We start from the raw sequence: 17,877 nt of genomic DNA, 5'->3' as shown, positions 1-17,877 counted from the left end.
TCACGCTAAGCTAAAACTAGCATGGCAAAACTATCCTCTCTTACTGCAACTTATTTCTATTTACCAAAAAAATGTGTCCAAATCACTATCTAATAAGAAATCAATTATATTAAAATAGGTATTATAAGCTTGCTTGACCTTAAACATGAGAGATGTTTAATAAGAAAAACATCATGTTTTTTTTCTATTCATCATTAACCATTTTCTCACGTAATACGAATCACAAGTTCTTTTTTTTATCTCTATAAAGAAGGACGACATCACTTCCTGCCTTATAAGTGCATCATTGTTGTATGATATTTTTATACCTCGACAGAACAATTCTCAGTCGTATTGAGAAGGAAATCAACATTAATAAAAGAAAACGTTTCTCCAAAAACTTAAAACAGGCAGTAAAATATGGCTACACTGGAACAATTTGACAACAGCTTAGATTTTGATATTAAGACCGGTTTCTGTTTAGTTATTCATTAATTATTCTCTGCTTATTTAACGATATTTGAATGATAAACTGAATTTTGCTGCATTGTTTGGCAGCCAAGATCAATTGGAATGTAAGGAATTCACTTGGAATCAGTCTGTATGATTCAAATTAACTTTATAAAGTGCCTTTAGAACTATACTGTGAATTGGCGCTTTATGAATAAATCAAATTGAACTATTTTTTTGTTTGATATCTGAGTGTTCAAGTCAAATTTGAATGTTGCAACTACATTACCCAGCAAACTTTATTCACTTGCAAAAAGACTGACACACTCATTCTAGCACTTGATTCTGAAAGCATCAAAAGTGTAGGAAATCTTTAAGGTGTAGTGCAGCTTAGTGCAAAAGGAGGTGGATTTTACCTGCTGCAATTTTTTTTTTTATTGGAATCCATGATTATGTCCATTAAAGCAGTGCTGTGTAACTTTTAGCCAATAGGGGCGCTAGACCTGTAACTTCCCAATGTAGCACCCTATACTTTTTCTTTTTTTTTTCTGTAAAGGTCTCACTCACCCCTCTAGATTAAATTCTGCATCTGATAACTAAATATATGTCTGATCAGTAAAGCATTATATCTATTTTGCTGCCAAACAACTTTTTAGGGTTAGCTCTCATGTTTAAGAGGACTGCTGTAAAGTGGTGCTCTACGTCACATGACTCATTCAATCCTCTCACGTTACATAGGCAAGTTTTTGAGAAGGGCATCAATACATGCTCAGTGCTGCATATTGATTTGAGAAACCATTTAATATATCTCAAAGTAAGCTAATACTTGGGTCAAAACCTGCACAGGACTGTCTTAAATCAGTCCCTCAGAAGATAACATGTTTTCATACAGGGTGGATTATCCTCGACGCACCACCTTCACACAATTAAGGCACCTTTTAAACCCTTGAGGGGTCAATGGATTCTTCTAATAAGAAGAAAAACAACAATAACAAAATGGAACAAACCAGGAATAATACAAACAATTCAAACACGATGGAAGACACGAAAAACCGAGGAAAAAAAAAAAAAAAAACGATGGAATGCCTGTGGATACGGTAGAAGTTCTAGAAGTGCCCTCGAAGTTTCATTTCTTCTTCTCTCACCTTGTAATTTATTACAGCAGCACCACAAGCCACAAGACTGTGGAAACACTGTGACTATTAGTGAAGCACCTTGATCAGTACAGTAGGTCCTCCCCAAACCTCACCTGTGTTTATGAGTCAACAAATGGATATGTATGTGCCTGTATAGTAGTCAGTATCCAACGTTGAGCTTGTTCTTATTGAGCTCTCGCTCCAGGTTGCCTATGAGAGTGTCGATGCTTTCCTGCAGGTCTCTCAGGTTCACCCTGTTGCTCAGAACAGGACTGATGTCCTGAATCTTCATGTAAGCCTGGTAAGTGTGCTCCTTAGGCAACCGAGTCGGCAGGATATGGTTAAACACGGTTTCCTCTGCTTCCTCCTCTTCAGAAGCCTGCCTGTTAATTGAGCTATCACTGTCGCCTTCTTTCTCTCTCTCTTCTTCTTCCCCCTTTTTCACCAACTCCTCTCTTCCAGATTCTTTCTCCAAGACAGGATCACAGAGGATCTTCTCCTCTTCATCTTCCTCAGCTGTGTCCTTCTCCTGAACTTCTTCAACCACCTCCGTATCCTCAGAAGGCACGTCATCGTAGTCTGCCTCTTCTTTGCTGGGAGGCAACAGCATTTCAGAGGGGAAATAGCGCTCACCACAGCCACTCCAGTCACCAGCGTATCTGTTGCTGGGGCTGTCCAGACGTCCCGGTTTGGGTCGTAGAACACCCGCTATCTCTGCTTCGCTGAGGTTTAGAAACTGGGGGCGCTCTTTTCTACGTCTCAAAGGAGGGGCTGACAGAAGGTCGAAGGAGGTTGGAGCCAGAGAGGCTGCAGGGGGCGGAGGGGAGCCTTGTTCATTTGGGTCCACAACTACAGTGAGAGAGACGGAAGAGAAAGTAACTAAATTAGATTCTAATTGAGTTTAAAAAAAATGAATGACAGATAACATGTCTGATTCGTTTCAATACCCAGAAATCAATGAATTAAAGGTGCAGCTCAATAATCTAATCTATTTCAGTAATTCAATTTATAAAGATTAGCTTCCAAACTCCATAAAAGTAACTTCAAGGTGGACCAAAATATCTTGTTTTCTGTTAATTTTAATGATAATGGCTGAGCTGGAAATTCAGTTTCTCAGAATATTTGGATAATTCTTAGCGGTAACTTGGCTTGACTTGCCCAATAGAGGCTGATTAATAGTTTTCATAGAGAGGGTAAGCCATAAAAACAGCTCATTGTTAAAGAAGCTGGTCATTTAATGTATGTTTATGGAAAGTGCAATACAAATGATGGTTAAAAAAAACTGTAAATAAGCAGCTTGGATGATATCTGCCTTTCCTTAAGATGTTTTAGGAGCAAAGATAATTCAAGAATTTGGAAAAGATTAACAAGCAGTGGACGAATACTGGAGTCATTGAACACCAGATGTCACAACTGTTGCTTAAGAGCGGTCTTAAGCCACTCTTGAATGAGAGATGACATCTTATCTGGGGTTAGGAGATAAAAGACTTGACTGTTGTGTAGAGATCCTTTTTTATCTCAGATTCAATTAAATATTGCATTTAATTATTAAATTCTGATGTTTTCAGAGTCTGGGGAAAATGTTGAGACACAGAATCAAAGCAGCTTTAGGTTCTGCGTTGTTTTCATTTTCCCCTTCACTAACCAGCTTAATAGACATGCCAATTTCATGGGACAAAACTACCAATTCCTTGTTTAATAACTGTGCTATAACTGCTTGATTGGTCAGCAACCTCAACTAATCTAAACCCCAACAAGAATATGGGGGGTTTGGTCAAGAGCAGGATGAATGACCTAAAATAACACTAAACAGCCCAAGATGGCTATTAATGTAATCTAGGCTTCCAAAACAACTAAATCTGATCTTATCCAAGCAATGTTGCAAAGATGTTTCGATTCATGAAAAAAAGGCTCAACCAAATACAGAGTTCTCTTATGTCACAGTCAAAATTTCTGCATCAACAATCGTTTTTATTGCTTTTATGTAATATTTAATCTTTTTTTATGAACCGTTATCCATTATCATTGAAATGAACAGAAATAAAAACAGAAAATAAAACAGTGTGTTTTTATAATATTAAGTTGAATTACTGAAACAAACCTAAGCCAATTTTTCAATCACATTCTAATGTATTGAGATGACCAAGTACGGGCCTGGAATTAGTCTGCCGTTTTTTGATTAGACACAGTTTTTAGAAAGCCCTGTCAGACATGCAAAGAAATAGTGATTAAGATCTTACAGAAAATCTTATTTAGCATGATTGATAATGGAACTGATTTAAGACAACAATCAGAAATCATAAAAAAATAATAAGGATTTAGAGGGAAAAGGCTTGTGTCCAATATGGTTCCTTACTGCTGCCTAGTGTGTTGCCTTCCTTTATTTCAATGCAAACAAGGCAAAAGTACTTCAGCTTTAATTGAATTTTTTTTCTGAAAAGTAAAAAAAAAGAAAACTTGTTTTTACTTTTAAAAAATAAATAATTAACTTTTTAATTTTGCACTAAAAAAAACATCCAGAGCCAAATTAAAACAAATCAAAAAACTTCTATAAATTCTGATTTTGTTTATGATGAAAAAATATGGCATTGAGGAACAGTTTACAACTGTTTAAAGGTATCCATTTACCATTTACCATCTGAGCAGAAATATTATAAAGTGAAGGGACATGCCAACTCGGGCGCATGCTGAAATCACACCACCACACGCTGTGATTTTGTTCCCAGCCAATCGTACCGTTTAACTGCAGTTGAGCTAAACTTAAAAATTGACCAAAGCGATCCCCATTTGGTGGTTATAGAAAAAAATATATATAATGTGAGGGAAGAGTGAGCGATCACACACAGCTAGCTCAGTGTGATTACCTGTCTGTCTTTTTCTCAGTGTACCCATTTCTTACGGTCTTGAAAAGGAACAAAATACAGTTAGGACCAAAATTCACTGATGTTTTTTTTCTTTTTGTAACCTTTTTTTCCAGTAGTCTCAGGGCAGTAATGATGAGTTCTGCAACATGTCAGCTTTTGGTTCAATCACCACAATAGTGCATACCTAGCAGCATTCCTGAGGCTAAAGACTAAAGCAATCACCCCTGAAGGAGAGATTATCTTCCCTATTCAGTTTTAGACATGACTCACCAATGACATGAATAAAATGCTTAATTTAGAGAAGGATAAAAAAAATAGACTTTTAAATACATAGAGCAGTCATAAGACAAATAATTATGTGGTTTTGCTAATAAAAAATGTAAAATCTTGCCAAGTCAAGATGCAGAGACTCTTATCAAAATGACAGATGCTGGAAACAAACTAAAAAAGTGCTTCAGCAAACCATTAGGGTCTGAGTTTTCACACTTTGTTATTACAATTACAACCAAAAATTAGCAGTTTGTTTTTCAATACTTGTACAGTTTTAAAGGTCGCATTTAAGATGGTTAAATTTCTGAAATGACTTCCCTTGGTCTAACCTGTTTTAAACCTTGTAGAGTTTTATCTATCTGCACTGATAGAAATTCCCTTAATCCAAGCGTTTTGAATGCTTCAATGGTGGAAGATTTAACACTATCTTCCTGAATATTTCAAATAATATTTTTTTTTATTGGAGATCAATATTAGTGTGCAGTTATGTAAACTTTTATTGCCAGAAGAAATAATAAAAAAAAAGCAAAGCCAGGACTTCATAGAAAAGCTACTTATTCTGTCTTTATGTTGCAGAAAATTAGACAGTAGAAATACCCCATTCTTTTTCGATCTTTGTGCACATATTTTTATGACGAAATCTGCTGTTTTTTAACAGTTTTTTGCTATAACTTGTTATCCGTTGCCTATGCAACCTTATTGATCTCACACTAGAGAAATTCACCTCCGGATTTAACCCATCCCCTTTGGGAGCAGTGGGCTGCCATTGTGTGGCACCCGGGGAGCAGTGTGGGGTTAAGGGTCTTGCTCAGGGACCCAGACTGGCAGTCATGGAAGAACCTCGGGAACCCAAGAGCAATGCCCTAACCACTAGGCCCCTTCTCCCCAAAAAATACATAATTTTTAAAGAAAAATATTTTTGTTAAATACATAATTTCAAGTTTATGCGGAAACTCTTTCTATATTCTTGAATATTGTCTTTACAATTATATCTAATTTTGAGGAAAAAAAAAGTAAATCTTAATTTTAAGTTTAAATACTTACTTCAAATTATTTTAAACCACTTGGAAAATTAGTACACAGGAGAGGGACTCTAAAAGTTATGACCATGTCTGCACTTGAACAGCAGAATGTTCGAGCTTAAAAAGAGAATTACTTTAATCTAATGCACACCAACATTACTACACATGCCATCCTCACGCTACATCGGCCCGTTCTACCTCTCACACATAGAAAACTATATCACACATTCAATGAACAGCTGTCGATCAGCTTTATCAGCCTTTCACTCGTTCTGTAAACGGCGCCAGTGTCTTCCCACCAGCGGCCGTCGGATGCCCCTGCCTTTGCCCTGAAACACGTGCAGCAGAGGCCTGAGCCATTTTGCTTTGGAGGAGGTTGGTATGTGTGTGAGAGGCGTGAAGTGGCGGCTGAAAATATCCCATAATGATTGTGAAATGTTAGGGTGAAGCTCCGGGGGCTGAAGGGTAAGGTTAAGTCTGGAATGTCTTTAATTACAGTCCAGGCGTCCTCCAGTTCGTTCTGGGGAAGAGGATGGATAGGAGGTAAGGGTGTAAACAAAGGCTGGAACCTGGAATGAAAGCTTTTTGTAAAAGTTATTACAGGCGGTAGCCAGGCTGCATCAGCAATGACCAGAAACTCATCGCAGGAATTTTCTTAGTCTAAAACTTGCAGCTAATTCCTTTAATAGCTTTTCATATGTATAGACCCTTAAAATAATAGGATTTATTCTGGAATATTTCAAATGTCTCTGATGTTTCTTGCCATCCACACAGGCTTCAATTCTGGATTTGCTTTTTTCCTTCTTCCTTTTCATTTTTTTTTTATTATTGTTCTATTTTAATGACCAAAAATATATAAATACTCAACATATGAAGCAAAAATATCTATTGTGTTATTTCAACATTACCTAAATAATGTCATCATTTATATTTATTTATGTTTTTGCTTTTTGACTGTATTCTCAGCAGCCTTTTGTTAACCTTTTCTTGCTTTTTTCCCCATATATCTAGATCACTGTGATGAAAATCAACATTACTCTCATTAGCAATAAACCGATGAAGCACAAAGTATTAAAAATGATTTAATATGCTGTTAAAACAAAGCCAGTTCAGAGTTGGATTCAAAGGGTAGCGGCTATATGGAGGGACAGTCTGTCAAAAATTAAACATTTTAGTTTAACATTAAGTTTCCGTGATGTGATCTAAGAGAGGCTTTTAGGAAAACTGTAGTAAAAAAAATAGATGTATGTTAAATTCAAAAGCAACCTGCATCATTCATTAAGTTTTTTTTTTGCTGATTATAGGAACTAATAAATAAAATTTCAAAACACCCCAAAAATACTGTTTTTTTTAGAGCACTTAATAAGCATTATGATTGTAGTTTTGTATATCCTGATAAAGTTTCTTTAAACAAAGCTATTAGCTTTTATCCTGAACATTTTAAAGTGCTTTCTGAAATAATCTTTTTAGTTCCTTCATATTTTATAAAAGACAGCTGCAGCTGGTAGAAGCAGCTGTAAAGGCTGACAAATGAGCTACAGGGAGGAAAGCTGGTGCTGTGGACCGCTGCTGGATGACTGGTTTAGCATAGAGAGGAGGGGATACGCCTCATAAATTAGGTTTATTTTGGCTTTCCTGGCTTGGCTCTGATTGGCTCAGCCCACCACGATAAAGCCCTTGTGGAGAGTTTCATCTCAGAAAAGCCAGCAGATGGTGGCCAGTGGCTATCAGCAACTTTCATGCCACTCTGTAACCTTCAAGGATCAAAGCAGCCCAGTCCCACATCAGTTCTCCGTAGAGCCAGACCACAAAGCTGGTAACAATTTGTAAAACTACCCCATAAATAAAAAAAAAGAAAAAAAAAGAGCAACACAGTTTAGATGGAAACGAATCGACCAAAATGAAAAAATGAAAGGATGGAGGATTCACCTGGCCAGAGCTGCAGCAGGTAGTGCAAGACTTCAATGTGTTTTTTGAAGTGCAGTGCGCTGGCCAGCTCCTCCGAGTCGATGAAGACGCGGTTGGTATGGTAGGACGCCTCCTGACGTTGGCTGAGCAGCACCGGCCCGAAACAGACAGCCAGGTTCTGACATGTCATCTTGTTCATCTCCTGGTAGGACGCCACCAGCTTCAAGTGGTCGAGAAGCTTCCGCAAAGTCATCTGATGCAGACACACACATAAGGGTGGACAAATAAGGCATGTTATTATGTTGATTAGTAGTTGCAGTATTACCACTGTCAGCAGCTGAGGGGTATCAGAGCAAAGCCTCTTCTTCATCAAGCTAATCTGTTGCAGGAACAGGACACAGTGGTGCTAAAAAGTGTACACACATTTTGCAAGGTAAAAATTTGCCAAACATCCTTAACAATTTAACCAAAAACTCAATAGGCCTGAATAAAATAAATGGTAAATTTTAAAAAGATGCATTCAATTGATTGCCAAAGCCCCCTCTGATTTATTCCTACATTCTTCTTATTCTTTCTAGTGAATTTGATGAACCTTAATCATCTCTGAATCCCTGAAATCAGGCCATAGTTGCAGACAGGTTAGAAGGCCGAAATTTCAGGCCATTTATTTATTTTTTTTATGCCAGTGTTCAGCCATGAGTGGATCTCTGGCTCTGCTACCGCGACCCCTGAGCCGCCTCCGCCTACACTGGCAGCTTTTTGTTTTTCTCTGCACACCCTGACGTAACACGTTAGTGCACTCAGTCGGTCACTGGTGTCAGACAGTTGGAGAGTAAAAAGAGCAAGAGTGGCATGAAGAAAACTAGAATTAAAAAGAGGAAAGCTCTGGAATATTACTGCATATTTACGCCATATATATTTATCGCTCTGAACTTCCATATCAATGCATGTTTGCACAATGTTTTTTTTTTTCTCCAACACTGTTTATGTGATCACTGCTGCACTTTAAAGAGTAGAAATGTTCTGAAAGCTGTGCAAAACAAAATTTCGTGTTGTATACACTCTGTGTATACAAAATGGCAATAAAAGTTGTCTAAGTCTAAGAAACAGACACTGCTAAATGTACAACAGTTGGCAGCTTTTTAGTATAACAAGCTTAAAGTTTGAAATGTGCAAAAACATCGATAAAACGGGTAAGGCAAGATGCTGAACTTTGCCTGCAAGCCACTGAACACGTTAAATATCAACTCATTGCATTTTGTGGGGATGTGGTGCATAATATAATGTTATATAGCTTTCTATACCCAAGCCATATAAACTACCTGTTATATTTCTTAGCATTAAAACCCATGGTAAAATCCCAAATGTGAAATGGAAAATTATGAACTATGAAATAAATCTTAATATTTACCCCTTGAAATATTTTAGTTAAGTTCAAATGTGTTTTCCATATCGAATGTGCTCAATCTTTAAAGATTACTATTTATTTTATGATGCAATTACATGAGAGTCTAGTTAACTGGATGAAGTATGAAATATTAATATTTCCAGTTATTTTATTTCACTTTGAAGGTTTGGATATCTGTGAACACTTATTTGAATAGAATGTTGACTCTGCTGAAAAGGTTATGAACAATAATGTTGGTAATATGTATTTTGAAACAACCTTAACTTTTACTGTATAAGAAGTATTTTAGAAATAAATTGTGATGTAGTGGACTTAACCTATAAGTTTACAATTTCATGGTTTTTAACAGTAAAAGGTAATTATCCTAAATGGGCCTGTATGAGGCGTGAAACTCCAGGGCTGAAAATTAGTCCCATTCCGACCCTGTTAGAAAGGAAGTGATATTGTTTCAGAAAGGTCAGAAGAAGGACCCCAAATACTAACTAATTAATTAACGAGAAAATGTGATGGAAACTGGTCAAGGAGACAGATAGAGGCTTAATAGCAGAGCTGGTAGGCAAGCCTCTTTATTCTACCTATGTCTAGACTAAGAAGGGTGTCTGAATGACAGATGCCTTTTTTTTTAAAGGAATATGAATATTGTAGGAACTTGAGCTTTTGTGCAACAATTTATAAAAGTTATTTTTTTTTGTTCTAAAAAAAAAAAAACAGAAAATAATTCAACTACACAAAGAAACATGATAGTTGCAGGATCCTGCCTTAGAGTTACTCCCCCCCACAAAAAAGAACTGACTTTTTATAGGTTATAATAATCTGAACAGTTCTAGTCTCTTAGATATATTGTCAGTAAGCAGTAATGTCAAGTAATTAGCCTCACATTTTATCCCAAAAAACAACAGGTACATCTCTGCAGACAGCATAGCACTGTTATTATCATTATGTGGTAAACGTGCGTAATGTCACTACAACGGTAGTAATCTTAGGCAATGTCATCATTCCACAACTGCCAGTAGTGAAGCCAGTGTAAACGTTTTCATAGCTTCATATTAAAATTTATTTATCCCCCCATTAAAGTGTAGGAAAGCAGCAAAGTCACAGGAATATTGTTAACTTACCCTCTCCACCTCCGGCAGGATTTCCAACAGACTCACAGTATACTCTGAGTCTGCCTGATCGTTTTCACACCCAGAAGCTCCCATCTTGAGAGGCCTGGTGGCCATAGTCTCCAGCACTGCCTCGTACAGCTGCTTGGTGATCAGAGGGTAGGGAAGTTCACGCAGGTAGTCCTTCAGTACTCCTGGGGCACAGAAAGAAAGCAGACTATGAGCAATATGGCTCACATCTCAGTCTGAATGGGTCATCATGGGTGCATGCTCTGTAAACAGGTGTTTAAGTATTTACCAAATATATCCAAATGAACCACCATTCAAATTATCTAAAGCATTTATAGTACGTAAAAGAAAAAGGAAAGATCTTAATATCTGATTCAAACAACTTAAGCTTTTGGCTGATTGGGATCAGGACTGTACATCAGATTCTGCTATGATGCTGCAGGAGGGGATGCCATAGGTGGCTTTTTACCTAATGCATCCGTTTTTTCTGTATCGATGTTTGAAAATAAACACAGTCCATCCTTATTTTTAATTCTCAGTTAGATTTTAACGTTCCTGCATCTAAATGTTTCATATTTGTACAAAAAAAGGCAATTGCAACTCATCAATTTCCAAATTTATATCATTAAATATAAATTTTTGTTTCAGTTAAAGTACCCAGATCAATTAGAAACATAGAAAAACCTTTATAGTTGAAATCAACCAATTTGTTTAATATACATAGGTTCTCTTTTTGTAAAATATGAAATACATGGCAAATTAAGGGGGCTCCATTATTTCAGATAGTGATTCTTTGGTGTCTGGCTGGATGCCCGGCTGATGAGGGTGTGATGCATTGGTCCTTAGTGTTTTGGTAGACTGGGGAGGGTCTGGTTTAAGTGACGGAGCATTAACACCTGTGACTTTGGACTCCTGCAGCTCAGACAAAAGCCACAGAACAACATGAAACCGACGCTGTCTGTCTCCACTAAGCCCCTGGCATGTCTTTTCTTCAAAGGCAAAAAAGGGGGGAATTAAAAAAATAAAAAAGCTTTTTGGCAGCCTGACAGGTCTTTGTGGTGAATGTCTGCTCTCATTTTGCTCTACATGAAGCTGGATCGGTTTCCAGGGAGGGCTAGGGGCTGTGCGATTAGCATTATTCCTTCAGCTCGTCTGTAATTCTAATCTTCAGAAAGAAAAGGCCACCTTTAAGAATGTTCAGATCTATAAATCATACTTTTAAATAATAATAAAATAAATCTGTCAAATTTGAACTTTAGTATTTTACGTTTTTTCGCTGTTTTTTTTTTTGGGTTTATGTTGTTTTTTTAAGAATTTAAGCCAATTAGTTATCCATACTCCTAAAGATATTTCCAATGATTCCTTAGAAGAACATAAATACCATTTCACATTCTATGCTTTTATGAAAAAATAAATAAAACCATTGGAGTTTCTTTGTCCTAACTGATACTCATTTGGTTTATTAACCTTTTAGAGAGATCTTACCTCCCTTTTCTGACCAGAAACTTGATTGAATGAAAATTATTTACAATTTAACAGGAATATAAATCATAACGGTCTAACTAAAAATTATTTAACTTGCAAAAACTTACTGTTAAATGAGATATCTTTGGGTTGGCAAAGCATTAAACAAGCTTCAGATACCCCTTAACAGCACCGTCAGGTGAGAACCTGAGTTATACAAATAAACCCTCCTTATGAACCTACCTCTTCAGGTTAATTGGGAAGAATGTTGGATACGGAAACACCCAGCTGAGCAAAATAAACAGCCTTTCAATATGGCTCTTATAAAATCAAGATAAACTAAAATATGGACAGTTCCAAATGAGGCAGATTGGAAATACTTTCATCTTGTTTTAGTTATTCTTAGTTTCTTTAAAACAGGCTTAAACCAAAAAGCTGATAAGAAAAATATTTGGAGTCCTTGTTAAAATTTGGAATTCATTCAAACCAAAAACATACAAGAGATTTATGAATTTTTAACCAAAAAAAAAAAATTTGAAAAAAAAGAAAAGGTTCTAGTTGTGACTTATTTCACTCTAAAGGTATTTAAAAGCTACAGAGACTCACGTTTATACTCACGTGTTTAATAATGTCATGAGGAAGCTGTTTATAGCTGGTTTTAAGATCAGTGCTATTTTTTTATTACATCACTCTATCAGATATATGCTGCCAATATTTGTGGGATGATTCTTGGAACCGTTACCGCTTTTTAGCCTTCTTTTATTTACATGATAGAAATAACTAAGTATTATCAAATGTTATGCAGGTCTCAATTTAAGCAAAAATAAGAAACTTCTATTAAAAAAACAAACAAAACATTGACAATTTAATGACCAACGGAGGGATTTGCACTGTGTGCATCTAACAAGATCCCAAGACCTGGCTGTTGAATTCATCAAAGAATGCACATATGGGTTGATACTGATAAGAAAAAAAAAACTCCTTTTCAAGTAAAATCCAAACCACTGCAGTCTTTACATGAGCAGTAAAAACTCACCACCACAAAAAAAAAACTACATCCTCAGAAGACATTAGTCACTGTGACAACCACAGCCTTTACCTAGGAAATCCCAAAGCAGCAACCCAATCCATTCACGTAACAGACTCTGATTCAGAGCTTCTACCTCATTAGCTCTGAACTCTTGGATCCAGTCTCGTCTACCTGCAGTGATTAGCGTCCCTTTCTATTTATAGACATGCGATTTTATCCGAATCCATGGACATCTCCTTAGGAACACCTTAACACGCTAGCTCTTTAATCCCTGTAAGACACTGCTTTTCTTTTTAAAGGAGCCTGAGGCTTAAAGCATTTTAAGACTAGTTCTGACTGCCTCTTTGGTCCATCATCTGTGAGTTTCTACAACAGTAAAAAGCTCTAACAATCTAACATTATAAAACAATACTTTTGAAGAGGCAAGAATATGTGAATTATATCAGTCAATAAAAGAAAGCTTTCAGCTTTATATATATATATATATATATATATATATATATATATAATAATTTAAAAATTGTCTTGGACCATACAATATTACTCAGTTATAGAAATCCAGTTGCACTTGGTATCACTAGGGTTAAGGTCAACAAATTCTAAGCTCTAAATCACACAATTAAAAACTTAGATATATATACATCTCTGGGATAGGTTACACACGCTCTTCCATGTTTTACCATGCAACAACATTTATGCATCACTTACAAGTTGTAAACCCATTTTTTATTGAACTCCTTGCTGGGATTTAAAGGTGAATGACCAAGAAATTTACACATCAAAGAAAATAAGTAAGCATACTTAAGGTATTGCAACAAAAATTTAGATTTAAAAATCAGATCCCGTCCTAAAACAATTAATCCCTTCTGAAAAAAGCATTAAATAATGCCTTTATCTAGCAAAAATAACTGGAACAGTTTAACTCAAAGATTTTGCTTAATGGCAACTTTTCAAATTGAGTTATTAGGTTATGTTATTAAATTACAGGGATTGATACTGTCCAAAATACTTTTACTATATATGAAAAGTTTTGAGGTTCATTATCAAATTAATAAATCTAATCTGGATCTTATATATAAACAGATTATATAAATATAATCTGTTTAGTTTAAATGCAGAATCTTTTTGATAAAACTTCTGCACACATCTTCACCACAGTTTCTCTACAAAACATAGATTCTCTGTACTTCCATTTGCATTTGATACTAGATTACACTTTGATCCTGTTGTACTATTACAGATGATAATTTCTCCCTTCAAAAATGACTGATCTACAGACATGCAAAATTAAAAACAGCCTGGCTCAATGCAGCCTTGGTAGTTAAAATGGATTGTCATGTTTTTGTGTTCTCGCTGTACACAATTCTTTAAACCAACAAATAAACCAACAAAAAAAACTGTGCATGGTAAACACATGGCTGCAAAAAATAAGACGCCAATGTTTGTCCCATATAAAAAAAGCAATGTTAAACTTCTGAACAGGAAACTTCTGAGTCCTAAAAAACCTTCTAAAAGAAAAAAATAAATCACTGGCAGTGAACATGTTAATGCTTCTATTGTGCTGATTTAAACAGCCTACTATACAATGGGGAATGCATCAACTAACCTTTCTAAGCAGGTGGAGAAAAAAAATGCAGAATTGAACGCCTTTCATTATTGCTTTTATTTACAAATTTTACTTCAAGCTCCTCTGTAGCATTTAAAAATACCTGAAATCAAAACAAACCAAAATTCAATATTATCCTATAGAAGCTGCAAAACGCCAACCTGTAGCCAGATAAGCAGATGTCATTTCAGCCCTCCTTTCACAGGTAAACAAACATAATACCAGCTAGGGGAGCCATAAAAAACAGAGACTAAAATCTTCATTAAATATCCCCGCAGTTAGCTCCTGTACTTTGCGATCCAGAATATTTATTATAAGGGTGACTCACTTCCATGAATGCTTTGGTTCATTGCCTTAGTCATATGTGGTTTAAATGAGCAACATTTGATAACATCAATAAAAGCTACATTCATTCCCCTAAATGTCTCCCAGGACTCGCTGATTTCCAAACCAGATAACCGATGAACAAATATCTTTCCACACTGACAGCATTGATGGGATATTTAGGCAGATAATAATAATCAGACCCATTCATCAAAGCAAAACAAACTAGAAGCTAAACAAGTTCACTTTTTTCCCTCCATCCAACTCAATGAATAAAACGCTGTTTCAACTTTTAAGGCAGAAGGCAAAAACATTTTAAAAAAACAAGCTACCACAGCGCTTGTTTTTCTTCTATTTAAACTAAAACTCCTGCATGGTTGAGTCTCTGACCTTCCTTGTAGACTCAACAACAGCAGCTGGACTGTTTCACGTTAAGGCTGCAAAACAGCCCTAAAACAACCTGCCCCCCCACCACCACCTTGCATAAAATCTCTGAAGCCATTGCACAGACATTCCTGGATTCTGCAGTGTTAAAAAAGATCTCTGCAGGAGTGTGTTTGCACACGTGTCTATGCGCACGTACTGTGGTAAAGTGAGGAGAATACAATTCAGGTAAATCATTATCCTGATGTGAGTCAGTGGTCTGTTTACCTTAGCGTCCAAGACGCTGCTGGAGCCTGATCCAAGCACTCACGCACACACATTTCTATTTTGCTACATGTAGTTAGAACCATGTGTAGACTTCCATTGATTTTCAGTCATTTCCAACCCTTTCTATATGCTAACCCTCACAATAACTCTAACCTAACCATTAACAGTGCAATCATATCCTTAACCTAATCTCACATCTTAAATAAAAGAAGTTAGGACCAGCAAAATGCCCTTATTTTGCTATAAACAGTCCTCAATTTGATGGTGAAATGGAAAAAAATTGTTCCCCACTCTGACGCCGAGACAGGAGCGCACGCAAACACTTTCAACACCTCTGTGAGGCACACATGAGGTCGGTCAGGGGCTCAATGGTGAACAGGTGTGCCTACCCTGCAGGTGCTTCACCTTTTTTCACAGCCAAGCTGACAACAAACACCCACCCACTGTGTTCTCTCTCGCCATTAAGCAGTTGGCGTTTGGAGCATATCAGTGCTATAAATGCACTCCATATCACCTCCTACACATAATGGTAGGAACTAGAAGTATCACCACATGAAAGAGTTTTTTTATTTTTATTTTTTTACTCTCAGAATGAGCTTCCAAAGGAAGCATCAAAGTTACTTATTATTATTTATAAGTTATTTATTTGATTGACTTTTCCACAGCTCCAAATGCGCCACCAAACACTACAAAGCACACAATGCATCGGGGCATTGCTCTACCTTTGACCTGTTGTTCAAACAAAGCAGAGGGTCACTCCTCCTGTCAGTGCTGCAGTCAGCACCCCATCCGGAGAACAAACCCCCGTTTGTTCTCCGTCCTAACTTCCCCCGCTGTTTTGCAAAACCCCACAGTACCTAAGGGTGGGTTGAGGTGTGTTTCCTCCTCCAAACACATGGTGAACCTTTACATAGTTATTAGCTCAAAATTTCCACAGAGCAAACTGTGCCAACCTTTTCCTTAACTCTGAAACTGGTGCTCTCCCGTCTTATGAGCAGATTCCAGATTAGTATATCCTGAATTAACTCTTTCTGAGCTGCACTTTAATAAATAGATCAACACCCACAGGGTCTGGTGCTCTCTGTAAAAAGCTTGCCTACTTCCGTGGCTTGCCCAGAGTTCAGCTAATCCCCCATGCGTGAGCCAAATACCATCTGTGTTTGTCCGGCAACAAAGGGGGCACTTGTTAATGACTTTCCATGTCTTCACTGGAGTACTGCACAGGGTGGGGGCCGAAGCATTTAAGGGGGGGGGCGAGGAAACAGCAAGTCAGTCAAAACTCCAGTCCACAACCATGCATGGATGGTGACATCATGAGAATCCCTCAACTGGTTTCATTGTTTAGTTTTGTTTTTGTCCTATAAAAATATCTGTTCCACACATGCATTCACAAAGAATTTTTTTTTAACAGACTCAGCAGTTTGAGCTTTTAATCAGATTTACTCCTTAACCGATCAAAAAGGAAAACCTTGTTTTAAATCCCCTTTGGCCATAAACGAAATAAATGTGAAAATAAGACATTATGAACTGTAGGAGTTCATGCATCTCAGGTCCTCCTCTATATTTTCTTGCGTGGTCTAAAGAAAATGCAACAACGCACAGAATAAATGTAAGTAAATAGTGATGATCACTAGTATTTTATTGCTACAAAAAAACAAAAACAGCAAAGCAAAAAGAAAAAACTACTTCTCATGCCAACTTGATGAATATATCGATACGTAATCCTTTATTAAAGTTTCAGAAGTGTGATATAAAACAAAGTATCTGAATTGAAACAGTGTAGATCCATGCTTCGAGCATGTTTGGCAAGCTTTGAGTTGAACTTTGACCTGTAGGATAATCCCTTTCACTGCCTGCGCTTTAAATTAGCCGTGTGACACGCCACTCCTCCGAGCCTGTCCACAGACTGTTCACTTTTTAGCCTCTAGTCTTACAGAGACTTTTTATTGGGTTTACGGACTTCATTTCCTATATACTACAAGTATTTTGTCTTAAATAACTTTTGACATTTTGTATAGACATAGTGTATACAAAGCCAAATTTAATTTTGTAATGCTTTTTGACAGTAAGAAATTGTCGAGAGCTGCATCAAGCCGCTGCCTACAGGCGCTGCCATGTCATTTAATGGGAAAATATGACTGATTATATCCTAAACCCAATCTCAAACTGCATTAAGCGTTTAAAAGGCATCAACAGACTAATAGAAATAACACAATAAAAAGGTAATAACTTTGATCATCACATTAAACCAGTCACATCTCTTCATGTCTGTCAGCTACAGGAACTCGCTAAGCAGAGAAAATTTGGGCAGCAGGCAAAAACCAACAATCCTCGATGGTGCAGGCCCTTTTTTTCCAGCTCGCTCAACTGTTAACTGTGTTCTTTGCTCTGCCTTGCAACTGCATGTGGATCAAAGCAGGCGTGATGGGACGACGCCTAAACGAGGCCTCTTTCTAAAACCAACAGCAACTTTTATAATACCTACTGGTTTCCATGGCCTTCCTCCTTTTGTAATAGGAAATAGGAAGAAAGTCATGACTCAAGTCATTTTGGACTTTTTTTTTTGCTCCTTTATCTGCTGAACTCTGAGAAACATTCCTCAGTTCATGAATGCTTGACAGAAAGTTTTGTGTTCTGTCAAATTACAACATTT

The 17,877-nt window shown here is 36.9% G+C and overlaps 1 protein-coding gene across 3 annotated transcripts in view; it reads right to left on the bottom strand.

Annotated features, from left to right (window-relative positions):
• Nucleotides 1–836: 836 nt before the first annotated feature.
• syde2 (synapse defective 1, Rho GTPase, homolog 2 (C. elegans)) overlaps nt 837–17,877 on the bottom strand; it is a 50,545-nt gene continuing 33,504 nt past the window's right edge. For 2 of the 3 annotated variants that reach the window (XM_038287077.1, XM_038287094.1), the window contains exons 6-8: nt 10,153–10,334; nt 7,651–7,882; nt 837–2,414 (exon numbers count right to left, since the gene is read on the bottom strand). In XM_038287077.1, coding sequence (XP_038143005.1) covers nt 1,726–2,414; nt 7,651–7,882; nt 10,153–10,334 — 1,103 coding nt within the window. In that variant the 3' untranslated portion in view covers nt 837–1,725. Of the gene's footprint in view, nt 2,415–4,429; nt 4,468–7,650; nt 7,883–10,152; nt 10,335–17,877 lie in introns of all 3 variants that reach the window. The other variant, XM_038287086.1, reaches the window with a different exon arrangement.

The sequence above is a fragment of the Cyprinodon tularosa genome, unplaced genomic scaffold (assembly GCF_016077235.1).
Source record: "Cyprinodon tularosa strain WSP-4 unplaced genomic scaffold, ASM1607723v1 ctg106, whole genome shotgun sequence".
Classification (NCBI taxonomy): Eukaryota; Metazoa; Chordata; class Actinopteri; order Cyprinodontiformes; family Cyprinodontidae; genus Cyprinodon; species Cyprinodon tularosa.
This window is presented reverse-complemented; position numbering and strand designations above follow the sequence as displayed.